Source organism: Lissotriton helveticus, chromosome 11 (assembly GCF_964261635.1).
Source record: "Lissotriton helveticus chromosome 11, aLisHel1.1, whole genome shotgun sequence".
NCBI lineage: Eukaryota > Metazoa > Chordata > Amphibia > Caudata > Salamandridae > Lissotriton > Lissotriton helveticus.
This window is the reverse complement of record NC_136072.1, coordinates 663,290,142-663,312,197: the sequence shown is the minus strand read 5'-3', so window position 1 is coordinate 663,312,197 and position 22,056 is coordinate 663,290,142. Positions and strand designations below refer to the sequence as shown.

The 22,056-nt window shown below is 45.7% G+C and overlaps 1 protein-coding gene and 1 long non-coding RNA gene across 4 annotated transcripts in view; one reads left to right on the top strand and one right to left on the bottom strand.

Annotated features, from left to right (window-relative positions):
• Positions 1-12,085, bottom strand: part of LOC144791745 (uncharacterized) — a 71,618-nt gene extending 59,533 nt beyond the window's left edge. The window contains exon 1 of the long non-coding RNA XR_013602457.1: positions 11,951-12,085. This is a non-coding gene — a long non-coding RNA (uncharacterized LOC144791745). The remainder of the gene's footprint in view (positions 1-11,950) is intronic.
• Positions 12,086-12,108: 23 nt separating this feature from the next.
• Positions 12,109-22,056, top strand: part of LOC144791743 (zinc metalloproteinase-disintegrin-like lachestatin-1) — a 4,387,327-nt gene continuing 4,377,379 nt past the window's right edge. For 2 of the 3 annotated variants that reach the window (XM_078666511.1, XM_078666510.1), the window contains exon 1: positions 12,109-12,283. In XM_078666511.1, coding sequence (XP_078522637.1) covers positions 12,241-12,283 — 43 coding nt within the window. In that variant the 5' untranslated portion in view covers positions 12,109-12,240. The remainder of the gene's footprint in view (positions 12,284-22,056) is intronic. The other variant, XM_078666512.1, reaches the window with a different exon arrangement.

Here is a 22,056-nt window from a genome sequence, read left to right as displayed (position 1 = left end):
ACAATACAGGATCTCTCAATCAAAGGGTAGTTGTCATTCAAAATAACCCGTACCCCTTCCGGAGAACATCGTATCGTAGCCCTGAAATATTTGAGCATATCAAGACTCACAATATTATCTGGTGTGTTTGGAGAGAGCAAAAACAGACTAGGGGCAGTAAACTTATCGTTGAACAAAAATGGGCCGCTGTTAACTTAATCCAGAGGTCCTAAGGGATATGAGAGGGTATATGGAGTATGTCCTCCCTAACAAATACTTTATAACAACAAATAGTCCAAAGGAGACCTACTCTGAGACCCACTGGATCAATGTAGGTAAAAAACCTATGAATAGGGTGAGATTAAACATAAACTCACTAGGGATGTGTATGATATGCTACCCATATCTATGTAATGGGAGGGGGCAACACTAGTTGTTTTTAGTTACCCTCACACACCCTAGTGGTGTCATGCTTCATCATCGGGTGACCCAGACTCCTATAGGTCGGGGTGGGCTCAACCACAGTGTTGGGAAGCTCTTGTGATAGTGAAGGCAAGTGGATATAAATAAAATACCTCAATCAGACCCCAGGTATCCCTTTATTCATGGGTCTGGTTGGGTTGTTAAAAATGAAGCAAAAATGGGTCTTACAAGGATTTTTATGGTCCTATTACCCTAGTGATGTGCCGACATGTTTCAGTCCTAAGGTGGCCATAAAGGTCCCGGATATCTTCAGGGCAAGAATAAGTTACCCCCTTAAGTGTGGGGATATTAAAGTGGGGGAATTCCCTACTCTATTAATGTAGCGAGGGAAGAGTAGCTTCTCCTTGTGTTAATGTATTGATAGTGTTATGAGATGCCAGGCTCCATCTGCGGAAAACATTATGGCAGACAACATATTATCAGATATAGACATTCTCCATACTATTATGTAAAATCCCACACGTGGAACACTGACTTCACAATGAACATGCTAGTCTAGTGGAGAGCAAAAGTACTCTCATTCTATGTCACTAAATCTTTTATATAGTGGCATTTCCAAGTGCTGACACCCAATGATTAGTGTCAAATATCACACGCTATTATATTCAAAGGATGTGACATTGTGAAGTGAAATACCAAAACAGTCGTCGTAGTCTCAAACTTATCACCATGGAATGCAAATGGTTGTGACAGTGGGCTAAGGGAAGGTGTTCCATCGAAACTTATCGATGTAATAGTTAAGCCAGACAGGGGAGCCCTAGGAACCAAGTGTTTAGACAAGGCACTATGAGTAGCTCCTGTATCAACCAGAAACTGATCAGTAGAATCCAAAACATGTGCTATAACATAGGGACCCCTCTGATCTACTGGAACTTCAATTGATTCCTTACCCCATCCTAGGCAATCCTATGCATAAGCAGAATCTTGAAAATCAGACGGCACATAGTCGGACATTTGATATTGGTTCCTTCTATCAAAAGTGTTAAACCCATCCTGTCCACGTGTATTAGCATCAAACCTAGCATGATCATTTGTGCTTCCTCTAGGCCCTGAATATCCTTAACGATTTCTCATTTGACTCTGACCACGTGGACACTGCTGAGCACACAGTACTGGACAATCAGGAATCCAAAATCCAAATTTCTTGCAGTACGCACACTGGTCAACAGACAAATTGGAACGAGTATAGGAAGGAAAAGACGAATGGTAAGATCCACGTCCACCTCTATCATTACCTCTAGAAGGCGGACCATAAGCCTGAGCCAACATAACCTTTGTTTTCAACTCTTAAGCCTTTTTATCCTCATTACCCTTCGCTTCTAATTCCTGGCGTTCATAATACTGAGCCATAGTCAAAAGAGATACCGGAGAAGAGGTAGTCCATGAACTCTCACTGGCCTTTAGGCGACTAGCTATTCCTGGCAAAAGGTTTGCGACATATTTATTGACAAACAGATTCCCATCTGTGTCATCTGTCAATGACTGGCCACTAAAATCGTGGAATACTTCTTCAAAGCGTGTGAAGAAGTCAGAAACTGATTCATCTGCCTTTTGCTTGCAAGAAGCTAACACTGTCCGATCTATCTTTTTAGGGGGAATAATCGTCTTTAACTTAACTAATATAGCTGTCGGAAGATTTAAAATTAACTGACACGGTTTCTGTGCAGGTTCTCTGTCTTCATCTAACTGCTCTAAATCTTTCCATAATGCTCCAAATGTCGCACGATCATCAACTTTATGCACAGTTCCCCACATATCAGGCGGTAATATTAGTCCAAAAAATATGTCAATATCGGGCAAAGTCATAGTACAAGAGCTAATAGAACCCTCAACTTCGCGATTATTCGCGGATCAGGTAATGCAGTTTTAAGAGCCATGACATCTGCTCTATTCCAAGGAGTATAAACCAAATTATAAATAAAATATCCCTTTGCATCGTAGAAGTCTTATCATTACTTGTACCCTTTCCTTTAGGAGGAAAATATAAAGGTGCGGCTTCCCGCATTGGTTTCACATTCATTACAACATTCTTATCTGTTTCAGGAGTAGAAGTTCGTGCCATGCTGTTCTGGGATGTTTGTACAGCTGCGTCTGCTGCCTTTTTCTCCTATCGCAAACGGGCTGCTTCAACACGCAGTTTAACCAAGCGTCTGATCGTGTCAGCCACCTGCGAGAAGACAAAAAGACCTTCACGCAGTTGTTTACAATCATTCGCTACATCATCAGGCTCCATTTCTACCGAATATTTCCTGTACCATTCAATAACCTCTGCGGCAACTGTATCGGTAAAATATATTTGCACCCTTTCCTGCCAATATTTTATACTATCAAAAAGTTCAGAAACAGTGGCAGTACTACGAACAGCTTTACGCGCAGCAGATCTAATGTCAGACGCACGCCCAGCAGATAACATTGAGCGAGTTTCTCGAGCTTTGTACTGGTCTGTAGGAGAGTCCTCATCCGACTCATAAGGAGCAGAAAGAAGGGTATACAAGGTGGACAACGATCTAATAAGAGAGAATCATCTTGGGGTTTATTAAGAATACGATAACGAGGTCTAAGAACAGCGTATTGGCCATCTACCTGTAAATGACGCTCCCTATCTTTCCTCTCTTTAATTTCTTTAATTTCCCTATTTTTCATTTCCAATGCTTTCGCATGAATGCTCTTACGTTGTTCTTTTTCAATTAAGGCTTGCTCAAGCTTCATTCGCTCATGCACTTCTTTCTCGCACATTCGCACACAGTCAAACATATCTTGCATAGCTTTTCGCTTAAACATTCGTTGTTCCACATACTTAATCTTTCGCAAATCAAATGACCGATGCATAGGCCAACGCACCTCAGGATCTTCACAAGTATATTTATTCCATAACGTGCCGTACATTATAGAAGAAATACCATACTTAATATACATGTCCCTATTAGGCATCCCCTCCGGGGGGGGGGGGCGGTTGTGCTTCATCGAGTCTCAAACTGGTACCTCTACAAAAGCAACACATCCTACGAAGTGTGCTGGAAACAGGCATGACAAAAATAGTGCAGAATATGCAGTATTATAATCAAAGTAGCGCTTAAGGTACTTTTCGTACGTTGCGCCGTTCAAACAAATTCAAATAGAGAAAAATCTACTCATTACCTGCCCATATAAATTGCAATTCATATATACCTTACAAACAAATACTAATATTGGCCAATCCTTCAAACGAAAAGCTGCAGTAAGTGTTACTAAACTACCTTACCAATCCAAGGCATCACAAACCAACAGGAAGTGCCGCAGAACGACTCTTACCAATCAAATGGTGTCCAGGTTCCAACTGCCAAGTTCTCAAATCGACCAAATCGTCACTGCACGTAGAATCAACAGAAGAGATCTCAGTCGAGGACCAGCACCACCTGGATGGTCAGATCAGAAAGAAAGGAAAAACGCAGTGGTTCCCAAGACTCGGGTCTCCTCAGGCAGCGATCGCATCCAAAGCGAGATTCCAATCCTTCGTCTCGACCACTCCTTCGGGCATCCGATTCCTTGATGAGCCCCACGTTGGAAGCGCCAATTTGTGGTGGTGAGCCTCAGCAAGGCCTACCAGTGCAAGGGATTTGCCCTTCTCTGCACAGAGTCCTCAGACCAATAGGAAGAAGTTGGCACAGAAACTGGAACAGAAAATACAAGATTTATTAAACCTCATGAGGTGGAACTACATTCACACAACACCCTTCGGTAGTGTATGAAGTAGCACACTGAATGGAAGGAGCTTGGTCCTTTTACACCCACACAGGGGCTCAAATGAATGAGGTACAAGTACAAAATGCTGGTTTTAGGTGCTTATAAGGTGATACAGAAAATGCACAGTCAACAAGTGGGAGGAGCTAACAGTTGCTAATTCTATGGCAGGACAGGAGGCTCAGATTATGCTTTTCTTTCTCCGCAATTTATTACAACAGAAAAAACAAAGCAGCCTCAGAAAAGCTCTCAACGAAAAAATGCTTATATCTCAACAGTGAAGCATTATCAATAAAACACAATCCAAGAAAAAAAAATCTCTGGGACTACAACTCCCATCCTCGTAACATAAACAGTCTGTACGGAGTCCTTCCTCTATGTCCACAATGCATAGATAGGGAGTCCCTTCTCCATGTTCCTCCTCTTTCTTCGCTGCTCACTCAGCCAGATAAGTGTTTTCCTTTGCCTCTCAGTGTTGTGATACTGTTTGGGGGGAGAACTGTTTTAATGGTAATGTTTTGGGGGCGGCGGGGTCTCTGATGTGATTTTGCTTCCGCAGAGCCCCGGACGAGTCGCGGAAGCGCCGCTTCGTTTCCTTCGCGACTTTTATCCCTTTGCGTGTTGCGGTGCGCTGTCACCCGCTAGAGGGCGCTGCCGCATCTCGTTGGTCTCTGGCGCGGTTTCTCCTCACAGAGGAGCCGCGCTGAGGAGACCAACTGCCGCGGAGCCGTGCCCTCGAGCTGCCTCATTAACGCCCATTTTTTTGGGTCTGTACTCCATTGGCCCCCGTCTGAATGTCCCAGCAGGGGTCTGTACTGCAGTTTGTACCGCGTTTGACGCCTTTGTGGCAAGTCTTGCACTCGTGTATAATAACGGTGTGGTAGCGCGCTGTGAGGTGGCTGACCTGGTCCCTCTGTGGTGGGGCTGCGCGCTGTGGGAGTGAGTGCGCCCTATCCCTGCCAGTCCCTGGCGGCTAAACTTTATTGCAGTCCTCTGGTCTGCCCTAACTTACAGTGACGCCCACGCTAGTTGGGTAGGGTTTAGGACCCTGGTTGGTTGAAGCATCATGGAGGGCGAGTATTATAATGATGACTCGCAGTCCTATTTGCAGGATGAGGAGTTCTACCAAGCAGTAGATAGCTCCATTTACCGTTGCGTAACAGAGGTAGTGGCGCCTATGGAAGAGCGTCTCTCTGCGCGCATTGTGGAAGAATGCGCCAAGCTGGCCCAGGCGCAGGGAGGGCTTCCTTATTCCCTCCCAGGTCCATCGGGGGAGGGTCCCCCCGCTCCTAAAAAGCCCTGCAGAGAGGGATTACCGGAGGGCGCCCAGGGGGTGGACAGGGAGCCTTTGAACGCCTGCGTGACGCTTTTTTGGCTAAGGCAACCGAGTCCCCGCCTGACCAACCTGCGGCCCCCGCCTCTGTGGTGGCTACTGAAACGGCCCCTTCGTCTCCGGGAGATTCCCCGGATTCGGACGGGGATGAGGAGTCTGTGCGTTCCTGGCGGCCTTCGAGCTCGTCCGCCGAGTTGCCACGGGACAGCTCAAGTATGCTGGACCCGGATGGAATTATGCATCCGCGGTCCGCAGCCTGGGCCCCGGGCGACAAGGTGGCAAAGTTCGTGGCTAGTCGGTTGCGCAGGCCTCTGGAGAAAGAGGCCAGGGGATGTCTCCGTGGGGAATGTCATAGGCCCACCTTGGAAGGCAAAGTTGCCATGACACCGGATTTAGATACCAAGATGGCGACATTTCTAGCGAAATTTATGAAAGATCCGCGTAAGGGCATTGATCGATCCTGGCGGTCGTGCCAGGACAAGCTGCTTGACGCGGAAGGTCCCATTACAAAAATCCTTGATATGGCGGAGGAGGCTAAAGTCACTGGGACCGCCATTTCTCCCGACGTCCTGTCAAATTGGGCGCAGAGGGTGATTATATTCTTAGGCAACACCAACTGCACCCTTTCAACCGAACGTCGGAGGTCTTTCCTGATCAAACTAGACCCGAAGTTAGGAGACTTGGTCTCTTCGAAGGAAGGGGCGGTCTCTTCGGAGAGCCGTTTATTAAGGAGTTAGGGAAGTTCGTATCAACATTCACCTCCCTTGATAAGGCCCAGACCAGTATCAAACGCGTGTTCCAGCAGCGTTTCTCCCAAGGGGACGGTCGCGGTTTGGGCCGCGCGACCGGCCGTGGCGGGCAGAATGCCAGCAACAGAGGGCAAGGCTCCGGGCGAGGGCAGTACAACACCTCAGCCAATTTCAACTCCTTCTACCCTACAAGAGGGCAGCGCTTCGGAGGACGGGGTTTCAGAAAGAACTCCGGCGCCAACAACGCAAACGGTGAGTGTTATTCCAGCAGAACGGGTTCAGATTGGCGGTCGCCTAGCGGCCTTTCGGAGAGCGTGGGAGGACCTTACAGCGGATGCATGGGTGTTACAAACCATCCGCAGGTTTCGTATCGAATTCTACGATCAGCCTTTTCAGGTGGTTTCCCCACGTCCTATAACCTTCTCGGTGTCCAATGCCCAGTTGATAGATGAAGAGGTCGCGGAGCTCCTCCGCAAAGGGGCCGTTCATCAGTCATCTCGGCACCCCTCAGGGTTCATCAGCAATCTTTTCTTGGTGGATAAGCCAGGCGGTGGCCGTCGTCCGGTAATCAACCTCAAGGAATTCAATGGGTGGTTGATTTACCGTCATTTCAAGATGGAGGGGATTCATCTTCGGGATATCCTCCTCCCACGGGACTGGTTGGTGCGGTTGGATCTCAAGGATACTTATCTTGTGGTTCCAATCTACCCTCCACACCCTCGCTTCCTCCAGTTCATCTGGCGGGAACAGGTGTTCGAGTTCACCGCCCTGCCGTTTGGTCTTTCCTCGGCTCCATGGTGTTTCACGAAAGTGTTACACCCCGTGGTGGAATTCCTGCGGGTGCGGGGGATACGCCTGATCGTCTATTTGGACGACATTTTGATGATGGCGCAATGTCCTCACAACTTGCTTTCCCAGCTGTGCCGGACGGTGGACCTCCTGCAGGAGCTCGGGTTTGTCATCAATGGAAACAAGTCGGTTCTTGTACCCTCTCAGAAAGTAGAATTTTTGGGATTCGTCATAGACTCTGTCGACGCTTCCCTCAGCCTTCCGTCGCGGAAGTTGTCCAAAATCAAACACGTCTTGCGGCAAACAATTGCAAAATCCCACACGTCTTTACGACAAGTCGCCAGGGTTGTAGGCCTTCTATCGTCTTCGATCCAGGCCATCTTCCCGGGCCCTCTTCACTACAGTGCCCTTCAGCGGCTCAAGGCTTACCATCTGCGCAGAGGCATGTCGTACGACCAGATGGTTCCACTCTCGGAAGAGGTCAAGGACGAGATGTCGTGGTGGCTGTCTCACATGGAGGCCTGGAATGGCCGAGCGATTTTCGGGTCCACCCCGGACCTCGTGATCGAGTTCGATGCCAGCAGGGTCGGTTGGGGGGCGCGCTGTGGAGATTTTTCCACAGGCGGCACCTGGTCATTGGAAGAACAGAAGTTGCATATCAACTGTCTAGAGCTTCTGGCGGGTTCCTTCGCAGTACGCTGCTGGACAGGGGATTCAGTGAAATCGTGTGTACTCCTAAAGATGGACAATGTGTCGGCAGTACGATACGTGAACCACCTAGGAGGCTCGAGGTCCCGAGCACTGGCGAATTTGGCGAAACAGTTCTGGGATTACTGTCTAGACCACCATGTATCGGTAACGGCGGAATACCTGCCGGGCCAAGCCAACCAGGTGGCAGACTGGCACTCCAGATACCTTCGGGACTCCAGTCTGTGGATGTTAGATGTTCAGATTTTTCGCTGGCTCAGCGAGCTGTGGGGTCCTTTCTCAGTGGACCTGTTCGCGTCCCGTTTGGACCATCAACTTCCGAGATTCTTCAGTTGGAGGCCGGATCCCCTGGCGGAAGCCACGGACGCGTTCCTCCAGGACTGGAGCAAGGAGAGGCCTTTTGCCTTTCCCCCCTTTTCGATGGTGATGCGGACGGCGGCTCAGGTTCGCCGGCAGGTGGTGGAGTTGGTGCTAGTGACGCCGCTATGGAGGTACCAAGTCTGGTTTCCAGTTCTTCTGGAACTTTCCTGGGATTCTCCAATCCTACTCCCCCAGTTTCCTCACCTGCTTCTCAATCCGGATCGGGAGCCGCATCATCTCATCGTTCAGGGCTTTCTCCGCCTCATGGCATGGAGGCTTTCAGGAGACGTAGGTCACTGCCGGGCCTTTCGAGATCGGCTGAAGGACTGTTGTCCAAGGCCTGGGCCATCAGTAAGTCGAAGCGCTATAAATCCGATTGGTCTAAGTGGGTTAGTTGGTGTCTTCGGCGGAACTTGGATCCCTTGGTCGCGGGAGTCGTTCCTGTGTTGAATTATTTGGCGGAACTGGCCATGGATGGTTTTGCGTATCGCACAATTAATGCTGTGCGTTCGGCTATCTCAGCGGCGCATCATCCGGTTGATGGGTCTCCTGTTGGAGTACATCCTTTTGTGGGCCGGCTTTTGCGGGGCATCCGATTGTCATTGCCTCCGGATTCTCGGTACTCTGTCCTTTGGGATGTCAATTTGGTGCTGAACCTTTTTCTATTCTGGCAACCTAATAGGTACCTGTCTTTCAAGGAACTTTCGGCGAAACTGGCGATGCTTTTATGCTTAGTGTCCTGCCGGAGAGTGTCGGATGTGCGTGCTTTGGATGTCTCGGCACGCGTGTTTTCACCGGATGGTGTCACTTTCACGATTGGTCGTCGCACAAAGTCGGCTTCTAGAACTATTTTGTATCCGGCTTTTGTGGACGTTCCGAAACTATGTGTTGTTCAGTGTCTGAAGGCTTATGAGGATGTGACTTGGGACATTCGCCCTCCGGGCGAGAGACAATTGTTAATTGCCTTGCGAAAACCACACCATGCAGTCTCTTCCCCCACCATAGCCAGGTGGGTGCGCTGGGTCATGCAGGAGGCAGGCATTGATACCAAACGTTTCGGAGCTCACTCTGCCAGGGGGGCCATGGCCTCTAAGGCTTTCTCTGTAGGAGCTCGTTTAGAAGATTTAATGCGGGCCGCGGATTGGTCCTCCGATTCCACCTATAAGAAGTTTTACTTTAAGCCTGTGGTGGATATTGCAAATTTGGTGGTAAGTAAGCTTTTAACCAGCATAATCTGAGCCTCCGGTCCTGCCATAGAATCGGAATTTGCCTAGCTTATGTAACGGTAAGTTTCAATTCTATTAAGGACACAGAGGCGAGGATTATCCCACCCAGGACGTCTTCGAGCGACACCCCGCCCGTATGGCAGTAAGTAACAAGGTTTTCATGGTTTATTCCTCATGGTTAATTTTGTTCAAATGTCGTTTCTTTCAGCTGTAAGCATTTGTGTTTCCATTACAACGCTTACGCTGTTCTATTTTTTTCTGTTAGTAAATGACTGTTCCAAAGCAGACCAATGAACTGAGTGCGTAATTCGCGCGAAGAAAGAGGAGGAACATGGAGAAGGGACTCCCTATCTATGGATTGTGGACATAGAGGAAGGACTCCGTACAGACTGTTCATGTTACGAGGATGGGAGTTGTAGTCCCAGAGACTTTTTTTTCTTGGATTGTGTTTTATTGATAATGCTTCACTGTTGAGATATAAGCATTTTTTCGTTGAGAGCTTTTCTGAGGCTGCTGTGTTTTTTCTATTGTAATAAATTGCGGAGAAAGAAAAGCATAATCCTCGCCTCCGTGTCCTTAATAGAATTGAAACTTACCGTTACATAAGCTAGGCAAATTTTGATTCTGGTGAACACATCCTGACACTTACAGACTAACAGCAGCTGCATGGGCAGCTGCAAGCTCAACTGATCATGTGCAAAGGTGGAAGATGCTAAATATAGTTCGTCTCAAGGCAGATTTCAAGAGCAGTTAACAGAAAGGTAGGACAGAGCACATGGCGAGCACATGGTAATACATGGCAAACAAAATGGCCGACAGAAATACAAAATGGATTCCACAAAACGGACAAGATAGTCTCTAAATGCAGGATGGCTTCCGCTAATGCTAACCTAATCGCTGCCAAATTACAACACCTTGACTGTCACTTCTAGGTAACTGGTTGAAGGCTTTAAGACCTTCGGGTCCTAAAGAATGTAAGAAAATACCTTTCTTTTGACCCACAGACATTTTACCTTGAACATCTAGAGGATCGATGTAATTTAAGAAATAGGCTTTCCATTGAGCCCAACGCATACAAGGTGAACTCCTAGCAGCCCAAAATGATTGAGGAGGAGCTAAAGAATAGCTTTGAGTGGACATGGTGGAAAAAAATGTAAGGGTTGAAGAAAGAGGAAGGAAAAAGAGAAATAAAAACAAGAAAAGAAAAGCAGCAAAAAAAGGAAGAGAAAAATACATAAATAAAAATAGGAAATGATAGAAGACAAATGATATATTAAAAACTAGTAAATAACAATACAATCAAGTAAAGCTATGTAGGAATAAATGTAAATGAATGAAGAAGCAGGGAATTGTTCACTGTAAATCAGATCAGCGTCCATTCTTCACCCTGTTAAACAATGCAGGAAAAAGTTTAGTGAAGAATCCTCGATCCGGAGCATCCGATAAATAGAAGAGAAAAAAAATGATGAAATGAAAGAGTTATTAAAATAGGCCTCTCACAAGCGAGTGTCCACAGCAGAATAAACACAGCAGAGTAAACACGACTCCATAAGGCGTGAGCCGATAAGTACATTTTCACTTGCTCAATTGTATGAATTTGCACATGAAGTGGAATTGAGCTGTTGAAATGTCGTTGTTGGTCTAAAAACGAAACATGATGGCACACTCACGTAATAGAAACGCAGCGTGAGAGCAGAGCGTTGACCTCGACGCAGACAACTCACGTAGAAACGTGTTATGTCATACAAAATCATTGGCAGAAGAATCTATGGAAGGATGCAGCAGAGAAAATTCTACTGGGAGTAAGAAAGTAGAACACGCAGGCAGCACCCTTTGATCGCAACCAAGGAAATGGAACTCTCGAAAAGAAACACCAGTAAGGCTTTTGAAAAATGTTGTATCCCAAATCACACCAGTTGAATCCAAATTAGCAAAATACCATGCACGGACAAATTAAAACTAATCCACACAGCGAGTGCACAGCTCCACAAGTAGGCCAGAAGACAATCAGGTAAAGTATCCAACAAATAAGACAAAATCCTTTGGTAAATCCAAAGATGCTCAAATCAAAGTCCGGAGGAATTCCAACTTTACACGTTTAGGTCCGTATGGTGATGCTTCCTTCCGCTCGTGGCCAATTGATAAGGATGATGAAGATGGGTAACAGGATAAAAACAGTTTTTTTTGCATGAAAATAGAAGCACCACCAGGTACACGTCTTCAAGCTCCGGCAGGCTCCTTACTTTACAACTGTCTGTCTTGGATCACGGCCGTGATCAGAAGTTCTAGAACAACAAGATCGTCTGTGAACCAACACATTCCAATAATAATAAAATAGGTATGCACAACAAACACATTTTCAAGAGATACATTTTCAAGAAATGCATTTCGTTACTCAGCCAGTTTTTGTCTGTTGAAAATATACATATTAATTTTAGTTAAGAAAATATGTCAACCAATGTCAGTTAAAGTACTAATAAAAACTATGAATAAGTCACGTACGTCGGGCACAAGGGTAGTAGTTCATAAAACAGCAGTTATCAACTCTAACATCAGCTAGTGGAACAGAAAGACAGATCTACATAAGTGTCAGCACAATTTACCGTAACGTAAAGTTCCAGTTCTGTTTCACGCCTCGTCCCTGTTGGTTCCTCTCTCTGCGCCGCTACAGCCTACCACACTGTCCTCACGTGGGGCAGTTAGCGTCATCGAACGCTTGAGCTTCTGTATTTAACGTCCACGAACATTTGTTAGTGCGGGAGCTGAGTACGGTCGTCTGCTACAGGTGCTCCCGAGGGGTCGATTTCAAATGACGTAGTCCAGTAACGTGACGTGAGTCGTGCTCGCCTTGCTTACGGGCGGCGAAGTCCAGTATCGGTGGTCTGTGTCTGCCATGCGCGCTCTGCTATTGCGTATCGTCTTTATGGTTTGTAAAGGTGAGAAAACCGTAGACAGTTATTGTTACCACATACGACCGTGGACGCAAACGTACACGGGCTCATATACATGTTTCCATCATTTGTATGTGCTAAATGAAAACTCTGAAAAATACATGTGACTGTACGCACACACTGCACCCTGTTCTGAATTTTGCTGTTTGAACGTATTTTTACAGACTAAAGTGCTAATTCTTTTACAGCTATTTCGGGGACATAGCTTTTTTCACCAAGATTGAGTATGCCTAGAAAGCGAAAGATTGTGAAGTTGTTTATCCAGCATGAGTCATAGCACGGGCTTGTTCCATAAGATTAACTGTCCTTTTCTTTTGAACTCTTGATTCACATGAATTATTCCCTTAATTCTCACTTGAGCCCGACTGTCAGCAAGCTGTAGTAGTCACTTTTAGCAATCATAAAATGACAGGACTGCCTCTCCGTCCCCCAATCCTCTTCTGTCTTCCAGGGACGTGAACAGATTTATCAGTCCCTTGGGCTGCCTGTATGTCACTTTTTGTGACGCACTGGCAGCTCATTTATATGCCCCATATTTACAAGGACAGGAAAAGCCACCCTGCGTGGCTTTTCTTGTCCTTGTAAATATGGCCTGTTTGCACGCAGCACTTTGTGTGAAAGGGGCATTCCATAGGAGTTGCTGTGGGTGTTCCGACGCAACGCCCATTGAACCAGACACATTGCCAGATTTACAAGGATTCGTAAACCTGGAAATGCATCAGTATGCTACGCCACCCTAGTGGTGGTGTAGCGAGGCACAACGAGGAGGAATGTTTTAATTTATCCTCTTTTTTTTTTTTTTTACTTCAATGTGTGCTGCATTCTACAGCATGCATTGAAAGAGGAAAATGCCTGTAGTGATTGTTTTTTGTGTAGGAAGGTGCCCCTTCCTGCACAAATACAATCTCCCCATGACACAGGCATCCTTGCACCATCGTTCAAGGGTGCCTGTGCCGGCGCATGGCAGCTGGTTGTGCGCCAGTGCTGGGGAGAGCACAGCAATGCGACATATCATTGTAAATTTGTTGCATTCCTGTTCTCTGAAAGTGCTGCAGAGTGGCATAGCCAACGGGCTTGCGGTGCCACGCTGCAGGACCTTCTTGTAATCTGCCCCAGAGTCTCTAGCAGTCTAGCTAAACAGCGTCTGAACTGTTTGAAAGAGTGTGATGCAGCACGACTAGCAATAGTTTAATTTATAAGTGATTTCAGCGTAAATTGGCGTCTTTCAAAGTGTGAGTACATGTTACTTTTCCGTTCAGGCATGCATGCTCACTGAAGCTCCTTCCCAAAAAGAAAGCCATGTATTTAAAGTGTCCTAATAATCGAGATAGCAGACCGTATCTCTGAAAAACGTGGCAGTGGGGGAGATCTGGGTCATCAACCTAGCCTATAAAACGTCCCTGGGTTAGAATTGTAACCTCATTGTTATTCTACATAATCAGCCCAGCCAAGTACCACGCATCAGGCATGATACTAACACATTTTTGCACGGTGGTTCACATCACCGCACTAAAATGCAAGGTCACTCTTTGGTAGCGCCTCCTTGACACCACCTTTGGTGCAGAGGAAGAGACCAGCAGGACCGAAATTGCCGCCCTGGCCAAACACTCCTGATGAGCACGCAGCGCGGACCCCGTGCTGCTCTCTCTGGCAGAGTGTCTTTCAATAGTCTCAAGCGTGCTAAGTCAATTTGTGAATGGCTGGGAGTATTCCACCGACCTGGTGACTCATTGCTGCTTTGGCTGCACCAATGAGTATTCATTATAGTACATCTGCTGCGGGCTGGCCAGGGGCATGGCATTTACGTGACATGGTGAGGTCACGTGATTACAACAAACAGTGTCTCCATAACTCTCTTTGAGTGTGCGGCAGGGCGAGCAGCAGTTATGTTTCGCTTTGCGAGACATGCAGTATATACTACAGTGTGAAAGCTTTCTGGAAGCTCTGCCCATCTTTGTCATTGGCTTAGGTCCTAAATGCTGCCTTCCAATTCGTTTTAGGCTTATTAGTCCCTCCTTATGTCTAGCATGTCGTCATTGATATCCTTCCACGGCTACTGGTCCCTTTACTCCTAACACTATTTTCTTTCCTGTCTCCCTCCCGCAGTCTGTGACTTCTCGCCCTACCCTTGCCCCCTCCCCCCCCCCGTTCGTGCCTTTTTGGCCAATCCGCACTTCTGTTTTAAATGCAATAGATCTAGCGTAAATACGAGTCCTAATTGGAATACCAATGCTTATTTATTTCTTCTTGTAAGCACTATTTTCTGTATACATCATGACATGCTTACGTTTGCCGTGCGCGCTTTCACTTTCTAAGCAGCCCACACTGCGCGGATGATGGTGCCCAGAACAGCTGGTGCTTTCCGTTTTTAACAACAGGTCGGCATTGTGTTTGTTCATGGGATCTTCAGAATGAACTGCCAGCGACCAGAAGTATTTCATTGATTTCATGCTTCGAGCAATGGGGACAGCAGAATCGCTCATTCCAGGATAATTTTACAGGCTAGCTGCCCAACTGAAGCCCGGATTGTGAGCATTACAATATGTGAGATTCAAAGGCTATCCCCCTCCCCCGTCGCTGACCCATTTACGGATGGAACGTGTTTCAGTGTGTTCTCAGAAAACCTGCATGCTGTAAATCACAACAGCTTTGTAATTAGCGATTCGAATTACATATGAGAATATACAATACCTCAATACCACTGTTATCTGCACTCACAAAGCTGAGGGTATGAGTGATCGGTAAGAACGAATACAATAGAATTATTAATTTAGCTATGTACGGCGCTGCGCTGACCGCTTCTATGGGCTTTAAAACTCCATAAAATAACACATACTAAGAAGCAGAGTTACACCAGAGCTCCTTCCAAATCAACTGGTAAAATACTCGAGAAGCTGCTAGCTGAAGAGCTCTTTTTACAGTTGTTACTTAGGCACTTAAGCACTTGCAACCCTCTCCACGTTGGAGCATCACACTGAAGCACTTACCCCTAGAGGTGGGCAAGTCACTTATAGCTGGAACCGGGCTCCGGGGGTATGCTCCAGGTTCTTGTGGAACCTCAATCCCAAACAAGCCAAGTTTTTCTCATGGTTCCGTCTGCCACCTTCGCTCTGCCATAGCTCACAAAGACTAAAACAAAGCATTCACAGTTGTGGTAAAAAAAGAAGACAGATATCCCTTTAGTGGTTGATAGTACAAAGTGAAAGTAGAAAGCCTGGGATGAATTCTAGCTTCCCCACTTAACCACACTGTATTATCAGGTAAATATTTTTGTATCACCCCCTCCTTTTCTTCATTACCTCTTAATAAACCTATATGTAACTTATCACTTTCAAAGCTGTTGCATGTAAAAGAAATGCACCTTTTTAATTTTGAAGAAACTGTATTATATTTTAAACAACAGTAATATTTCCAGGGCTCAGCTCGTGAGAGACCACAGTAAAAATACTTTCCGGTGCATAAATGGAATTTAAACAAAGTGTGTCCTTTTTTTCTGCAATACATGCCATCATATCAAAGGCAATTGTATCCAGATACTTTCGCTAGTTTAGGGATTCAAAATGTTAGAAAACAAGTCAAGAATCTTGATGAAGTTGTCACATTGGGGTGTAAATATACACTCAGAGCTCCTTAAATGCTTGTATGGGCAAAACATACTGAAAACCAATGTCTGACTTTCTTGAGATTTTAAACATTCCTACCAAATCTGTGTTCACTCATGATCCTGAGAGACCAGCTCCAGAAGTGCGTCTGAACTGGAAGTGAATTGCTGCATTCGATTGTTCCATTCATGTTCCTTATAATATCTGTGCCTCACAATGCAAGGGTCCTTCTGGGGTAGAGCTGCAATGAGAGCAAAGGCGATATCTTGTGCCAATCTCTGTTACCTGCTGTGCATGGGATTATATTAACTATTAGCACCTGGCCTGTACTCCTTATCCGGGTGCTGCAACCTGCCCTTCTCCTAGGGGATCCAGCTCCATCAAACCTGAAACCTGAGGTGCCACGCCAGAGATTCACTGGCACAATGGGCGTGCTGGCAAAATCCATAGCAAGGGGTTTGGCCCAATATTCAGAGAAAGCCAGGCCCCCCCTCGCTTGACACAAGTGGTTTGGTGAATCATTACTGTTCACAGAGCCAAGGAGTGACCAGAGCCCCCTTCAAAGATGACTTCAGGAGAGTTGCAAAAAGACAAATTCTTGGGAGGTTTACACTTTATTCTCTTCCTTTGGGTGGAAGCTTAACCAGGTGGATGCTCATTTTATTTACGCAGCCATGCACATGCTTTCGTGCAATCTCAAGCCGTCCCCCTCCAAAAAAGCTGCAGCAGCGCGGCCTATCCACTTCCTGACACTGCAAGTCTTCAAGGATGTCTCCACTCCGTGCCTCTAGAGAAGCCAACAGCGGGCAGGTCAGTTGAAAGTTAACCGTTGTACTCGGTTGCTCCACACATTAGTTCTAAGCGACATGGGAGGGGAATTAACCTTCGTCGTCTCGTTTTATTTATACTAAACCATACAGTGCTGCAAGCTAAGCGCCAGCTTGGAGACTCTTTATGTAGAGTACCAAGGAAAATACATCATAACACTTTTGCATGCCCCGTCTTTTGTCTACCACCATTGGACCTCTGTCCCCTCCCCCTGGCATTCGAGCATGACAGAGAATGTTTTGATAACAGATGAAAGATAGCAGTGGTTCAGATACAAATATACAGTGATCTTATTTTATTAATATACGTTTTCATTTTACTTTCCTAAAATTTGTGGAATGTTTTTGGAAATATTCTAAAATGAGTATTAACTAATTTAAACTTTATAACATACATTTTTTTTTGTTAGTCATATTTTGTATCGAAACAATTTCTGTACATTTAAACTGAGTCTTCTCCAAATTAGTCAACAACATGAATGTTGCTGACTAATTTGAATAATGTTGAATAACCTCAATTAAGTTCACCGACATTGTAAATGCTACTCATCTGATCTGAAGGTAGCAAGCAGGGTAGAAGTTCAGGGCGAAGCACAGGATAGAGTTTCAGTGACACCAAAAATCACTTCTGTACTTCCAACAACAAGCATCCGCTATGCAATAGCTCTCGCATTTGCGAGAATTGGAGCTATTGGCATTGTAATTAACAATGCTTTTTATTTATGTTTAAAAAAAACCTGCAAACGATGTGTAAACACGCACTTTATACTCAGTTGTTTCTTATAAAAAGAAAGGCTGCCAATGAATGCTCCTCTTTTCCTGCCAGCCATGCTTCTTCTAAACAAGAACCATAAACAAAGTGTGTGTTTGTGCACCATTTGTAGATTTTTAAAACACATAAATAAAAGGCATTTTCATTTACAATGCCAATAGCTCAGTCTTGTTTCAGCACTACTATCAATTCACCTCTCTCATGCACTCTCTCTCTCACTCACACACACTCTCACACATACTTTCTCTTTCTCAGACACTTTTTTCCAAACAGACGTATATATGAACTACTTCTAAAGTTGTTTATGAAACACATTCTCAAGCATACATTTTCTCTCAAACGCACCCACCCTATTTATACTCACACACACATTTCTCCTGCACATGCTTTCAGACACCACTCCCTTCTCTCACACATAGTTTCACCCTCACAGACACACACTCTTGCTAAAGCTCTCTCACGCACACTTTCAGCTTCCCTATCTAATACATTCCATCACCGGTGACCCTTCACATTTTGAACAGGTGAAAGAAAATAATACCTTTTTCGTTCTTAATTCTCACGTTAAATATGTTGCTCTAAGCAACCTTCAACTTTGGGAAGAATTCCATGTTAAAGAACAGTAGATGCTGCAGTGCCTAGTATAATGAGCTGCATGGCTAAATACTTATAAGGTCCCAAAGGCGAGACTGATTGCATTGCAAATGCTTGTTTTAGTTTGCCGCTGCCCCCATGCCGAGATAATTATTTTGTTGCCTGTCTTCCATAATGCCCGCCCGCGTTCACTGGACAGTGAGATGGGTCGCTGAGTCATAGCAGAGGCAACTGAGGTAATGCGCAAGCCACCATGACCGCTCGTGCTACCGCAGGCTTGCCTTGGCCTCTCTGAGGCTCACTCGGCTTCACCAGCGTTGGCGGCTGCTGACTCTTGTGATCCTGCTGCCACCTTGTAGCAGAGATAGTTGCTGCTCGCCAATTTCGGCTCTCTGCATGCTTTGTGTAGTGTGCGTAGTGGTAGAATCATCCAGGATGGGCAGGGTCCACAAAGGGGACGCGTCAAAGGCCTGCTGCCTTTGTTAGCTATTCCCAGCTTTTTGCTGCTATCAGCAACTGACCCCCAACAAATCTGACCCCCACTTTGGGCAGGAGAATCAGTGGGAAAACCTAGCCAGGAAGAGAGGTGTGTCTACCTTTGCCAAGAAGAATACCTCTGCCGCACCAGAACTTGAACCACTGTAGACAAAGCCTGGCAAGAACTCTGCCACCAGTAGCCGGTTGACCACTGGCCCTGCTATCTTTCCAGGAACAGCGCAAAGCCTCTAAGAATACCCAGAGAATTCCAGCCTCCAAACCAATCTCCAAGAAACTCCCTTTGGGCTAGAGGCTCTAGTCCATGGCACCCGTTGGTACAAGTACCGCAGTAAGCGGAGAACCAACACTTGTGTTGACACGGCTAACTGCTGCAAAAAGAACTTAAGACCGCAGCAGTAGAGGACCTACCCTTGTGTTGACGCAACTGCCCTGCCAGAAGAAAACACTACCGCTGGACAGCCTCCGCAACCTAGAGTAATCCTCTCAAACCAATGACCCAAACTGACCACAGCATCGTTCCTGAGAGCCTATATCCTCCTCTATGTGGCCCTGCTGGCCCCCTCCTCCCCGCCTGCTCGATCATGGCCTCTCCAAGAGGGCCCAACATCGGTGTAACTCCTCCATCCTTAGGGCATCTCCATCCCCACAACCGCTGGGCTGGAGGTGCCTCCCTTCGCCCTACAGTGACTCACTGAAGTAAAACTGCAACGGTTCCAGCATTGGCGGCCCACTGACTGTCATTTGCCCCCATTGGTCTCAGAATTGTTCCCACATGACACCTCAGGGCCGTCTACTCTTCCACCTTCTTCTTGCGGTGCGACTATGGGTGGCACAGATATGGAAGTAGCCCCTTCCTCCTCCTTTAAATATGAGATGGGGGAAGGTTTGGTCCATCTATGCTATGAAAAAGTTTACCTCTGTCATCCAAGACTGTGCCTCTAAATTCGATGCAGTATGGCGCCCCTTTACTACTCGCATCAAGCCCTTACAACAGGCAGTAGGGCTTTATATAACGATGTCTAAAACATTACGCACATCTGACATCCACATTATGTCCTCTTCCGACCCGTGGAAGCATCTGTTGAATGCAATGTTTATTTGAATGACTGGGGTGGAGTGGGGTAGTATTTTGAATGAAAAATGTCCTAGCCATCGCAACAGAAAGTTTCAGTTCTATTAGGGACATGGAGGCGATGATTATGCTTTACTTCCTTTACTGTCAGCTGCCATTTTGAAGTAAAACATTGACATCCAATGTGATTTATTTTATTATGCTTGATTAATTAGAACCATTGCATACATTGAAAACGTTTTAATGAAAAAGGGTCTTGCTCATATACATTAAAAAACAAAATTAAAAGACCAGATTTTTGCAACAGTTTCTAAAAAGTGAGAAAGGAGAAAAAATCGCTAGACTCAATTATTAAACCTTCTCCATTTTAGCCTATAAAAATTGTTCAAGGTAGTGGCTGTTCTGTTGTAAGTTATTCCATAGCCAACATGGTCAAATCTTTCAATCTCTTTGCTGTGATATCGAAACAATTTTTAAGCCGACAATTTAGCAGCACTCTATCAGGATTAAAACACAACAACGCGGCTGCAATAAAAGAGGCACTATTAAGAGGCCCCACGTTTTTTGCCACTGATTGCGGTTTTTTAAGAGAAGAAAGGAAGTGTCCACTCCTGTGGCTAATGGGCACTGGATACATTATTGCCTATTTTGAAAAAGGCTATTTTATTAAGCAGATTTAAAGACACAAAAGTAACCCTGGGTGTAATTCGCGTAGTAGCGATACACGTAGCTACGCAAAGTGCACTTCGCGAGCTACACGTAGCACTAAGGGAACTGGTGGAGCCCTGTGCGACAATGTTGGTGCCCCCAATGACTTGCTCTGCCACGGATTCCCTCACTACCACCTTTTAACAGTGCCCATCAAGTCTCCATAACTACACTCTCTCTCAGATGCATTTAATTTGATAAACCGCACCACTGATACCAGTTTAGAGTGTCCGAGAACTTTATATCACACATTACACACGGATAATCAATAATACGTGTGTAAATCACAATAGTTAATTTTACATAAGACAAAGGACTAGGAGTCACATGACAATCGTACTAGTAGGCAGTATAGTTTAATAGTGATTGATCTGAGAAACACAAACTCTGAATTTAGAACGTAATACCATGGTTGGAAGTTCTCTTTAATAACCAGAATTGATTTCTGTTCAAGTGAACCCTTTTCGCAACATTATGTTAATCAAAGACTGGGGAAAAAACAATAGCAATGTAAATTATACCTTGCAGTTGGCATGCATCTCCTAGATGACAGTTAATAGCTCATTGTTCTATGTTAGGATTTTGACTTATAAACTGCAAGTACCAATAGGATCTCTCTGACAAAAGCAGTAATCTACTGGTCTATTTACATTATGTGGACTTAGTGATCTGCATGGTGCATGTTCTTTGCAGCGAGCACATTAACCCTCTGCGCTACCTTTCCATGAGTAAAAACTTCCACTTGACAAACCTCCATCTCTCTCTAGGAAGAACATTGATCACCGGAGTTTCATGACATTTTTATTGTTGCCGAAAATTCCTGGAGGGGAGGCCAGGAAGGAGGCAGCAAGTGCTTTTAGAAACATAATATACTCGCAAACATGACCCAAAGTCAGCGCTCAATGCGATCTCACCGTTTGCACCGCCCTAGAGCCTCCCTGCTCAAGGGTCCTGTGACCTCAATGACAGAGTCACTGTTGCTCTAGGGTGTGCTGCTTCGTAGGCCTGCCCAAAAGACTTGCGGTGGGCTTCAATAGGGAATGTGGTAGACAGGCCTTCAAGTTTAACCCACACTTGCCACTGCTAGGGTTCACCTGCTGGTGCTAAGACAGCAGGGCTTCTAAGGTCGTGCATGGAAATATGCTCCCTCAGGGAGATTGGTCTGGTGGACTGGTCATGAAGGCTGAACCTGGTTCCCCAGTTCCAAATTCGTCAGCTCTGACCATAGTGCCACATCCTCTCCCCACTGAACACCATACTACCCCACTGAGAGAAACTCGCACTGCCTTCAACTACAACCCAATTGTGCCCCGCTACAAACACCTAGAGGTGACTCATTTCAAATTACGCACTAGACAAGAGCAATATGTTGCCTAAAAAAAAGTGACAACATTCTGGAAAAAGCAAACACTCATAAGGAATGTAAGTTAAGTAATAGCATGTGAAATGTAAGCAGGAACAACACGGTTACCTTAACGCTTTTGCATTTATTCAGAAATGAATGAGAGCTTTTGCATGAAAAGTTAAGGCCATGAGTACAGGGCCGGAACGGACCTGCTTCAATGGCCATTGATTATATCCTTACAAAATGAAAGCAATATGGTTTAAAAAGACCACATTTGTGAATACAGAGCAGCGGTATGCACTTTATTTTCCAGTCGGCCCATCAAGCAGGTATTGCAGTA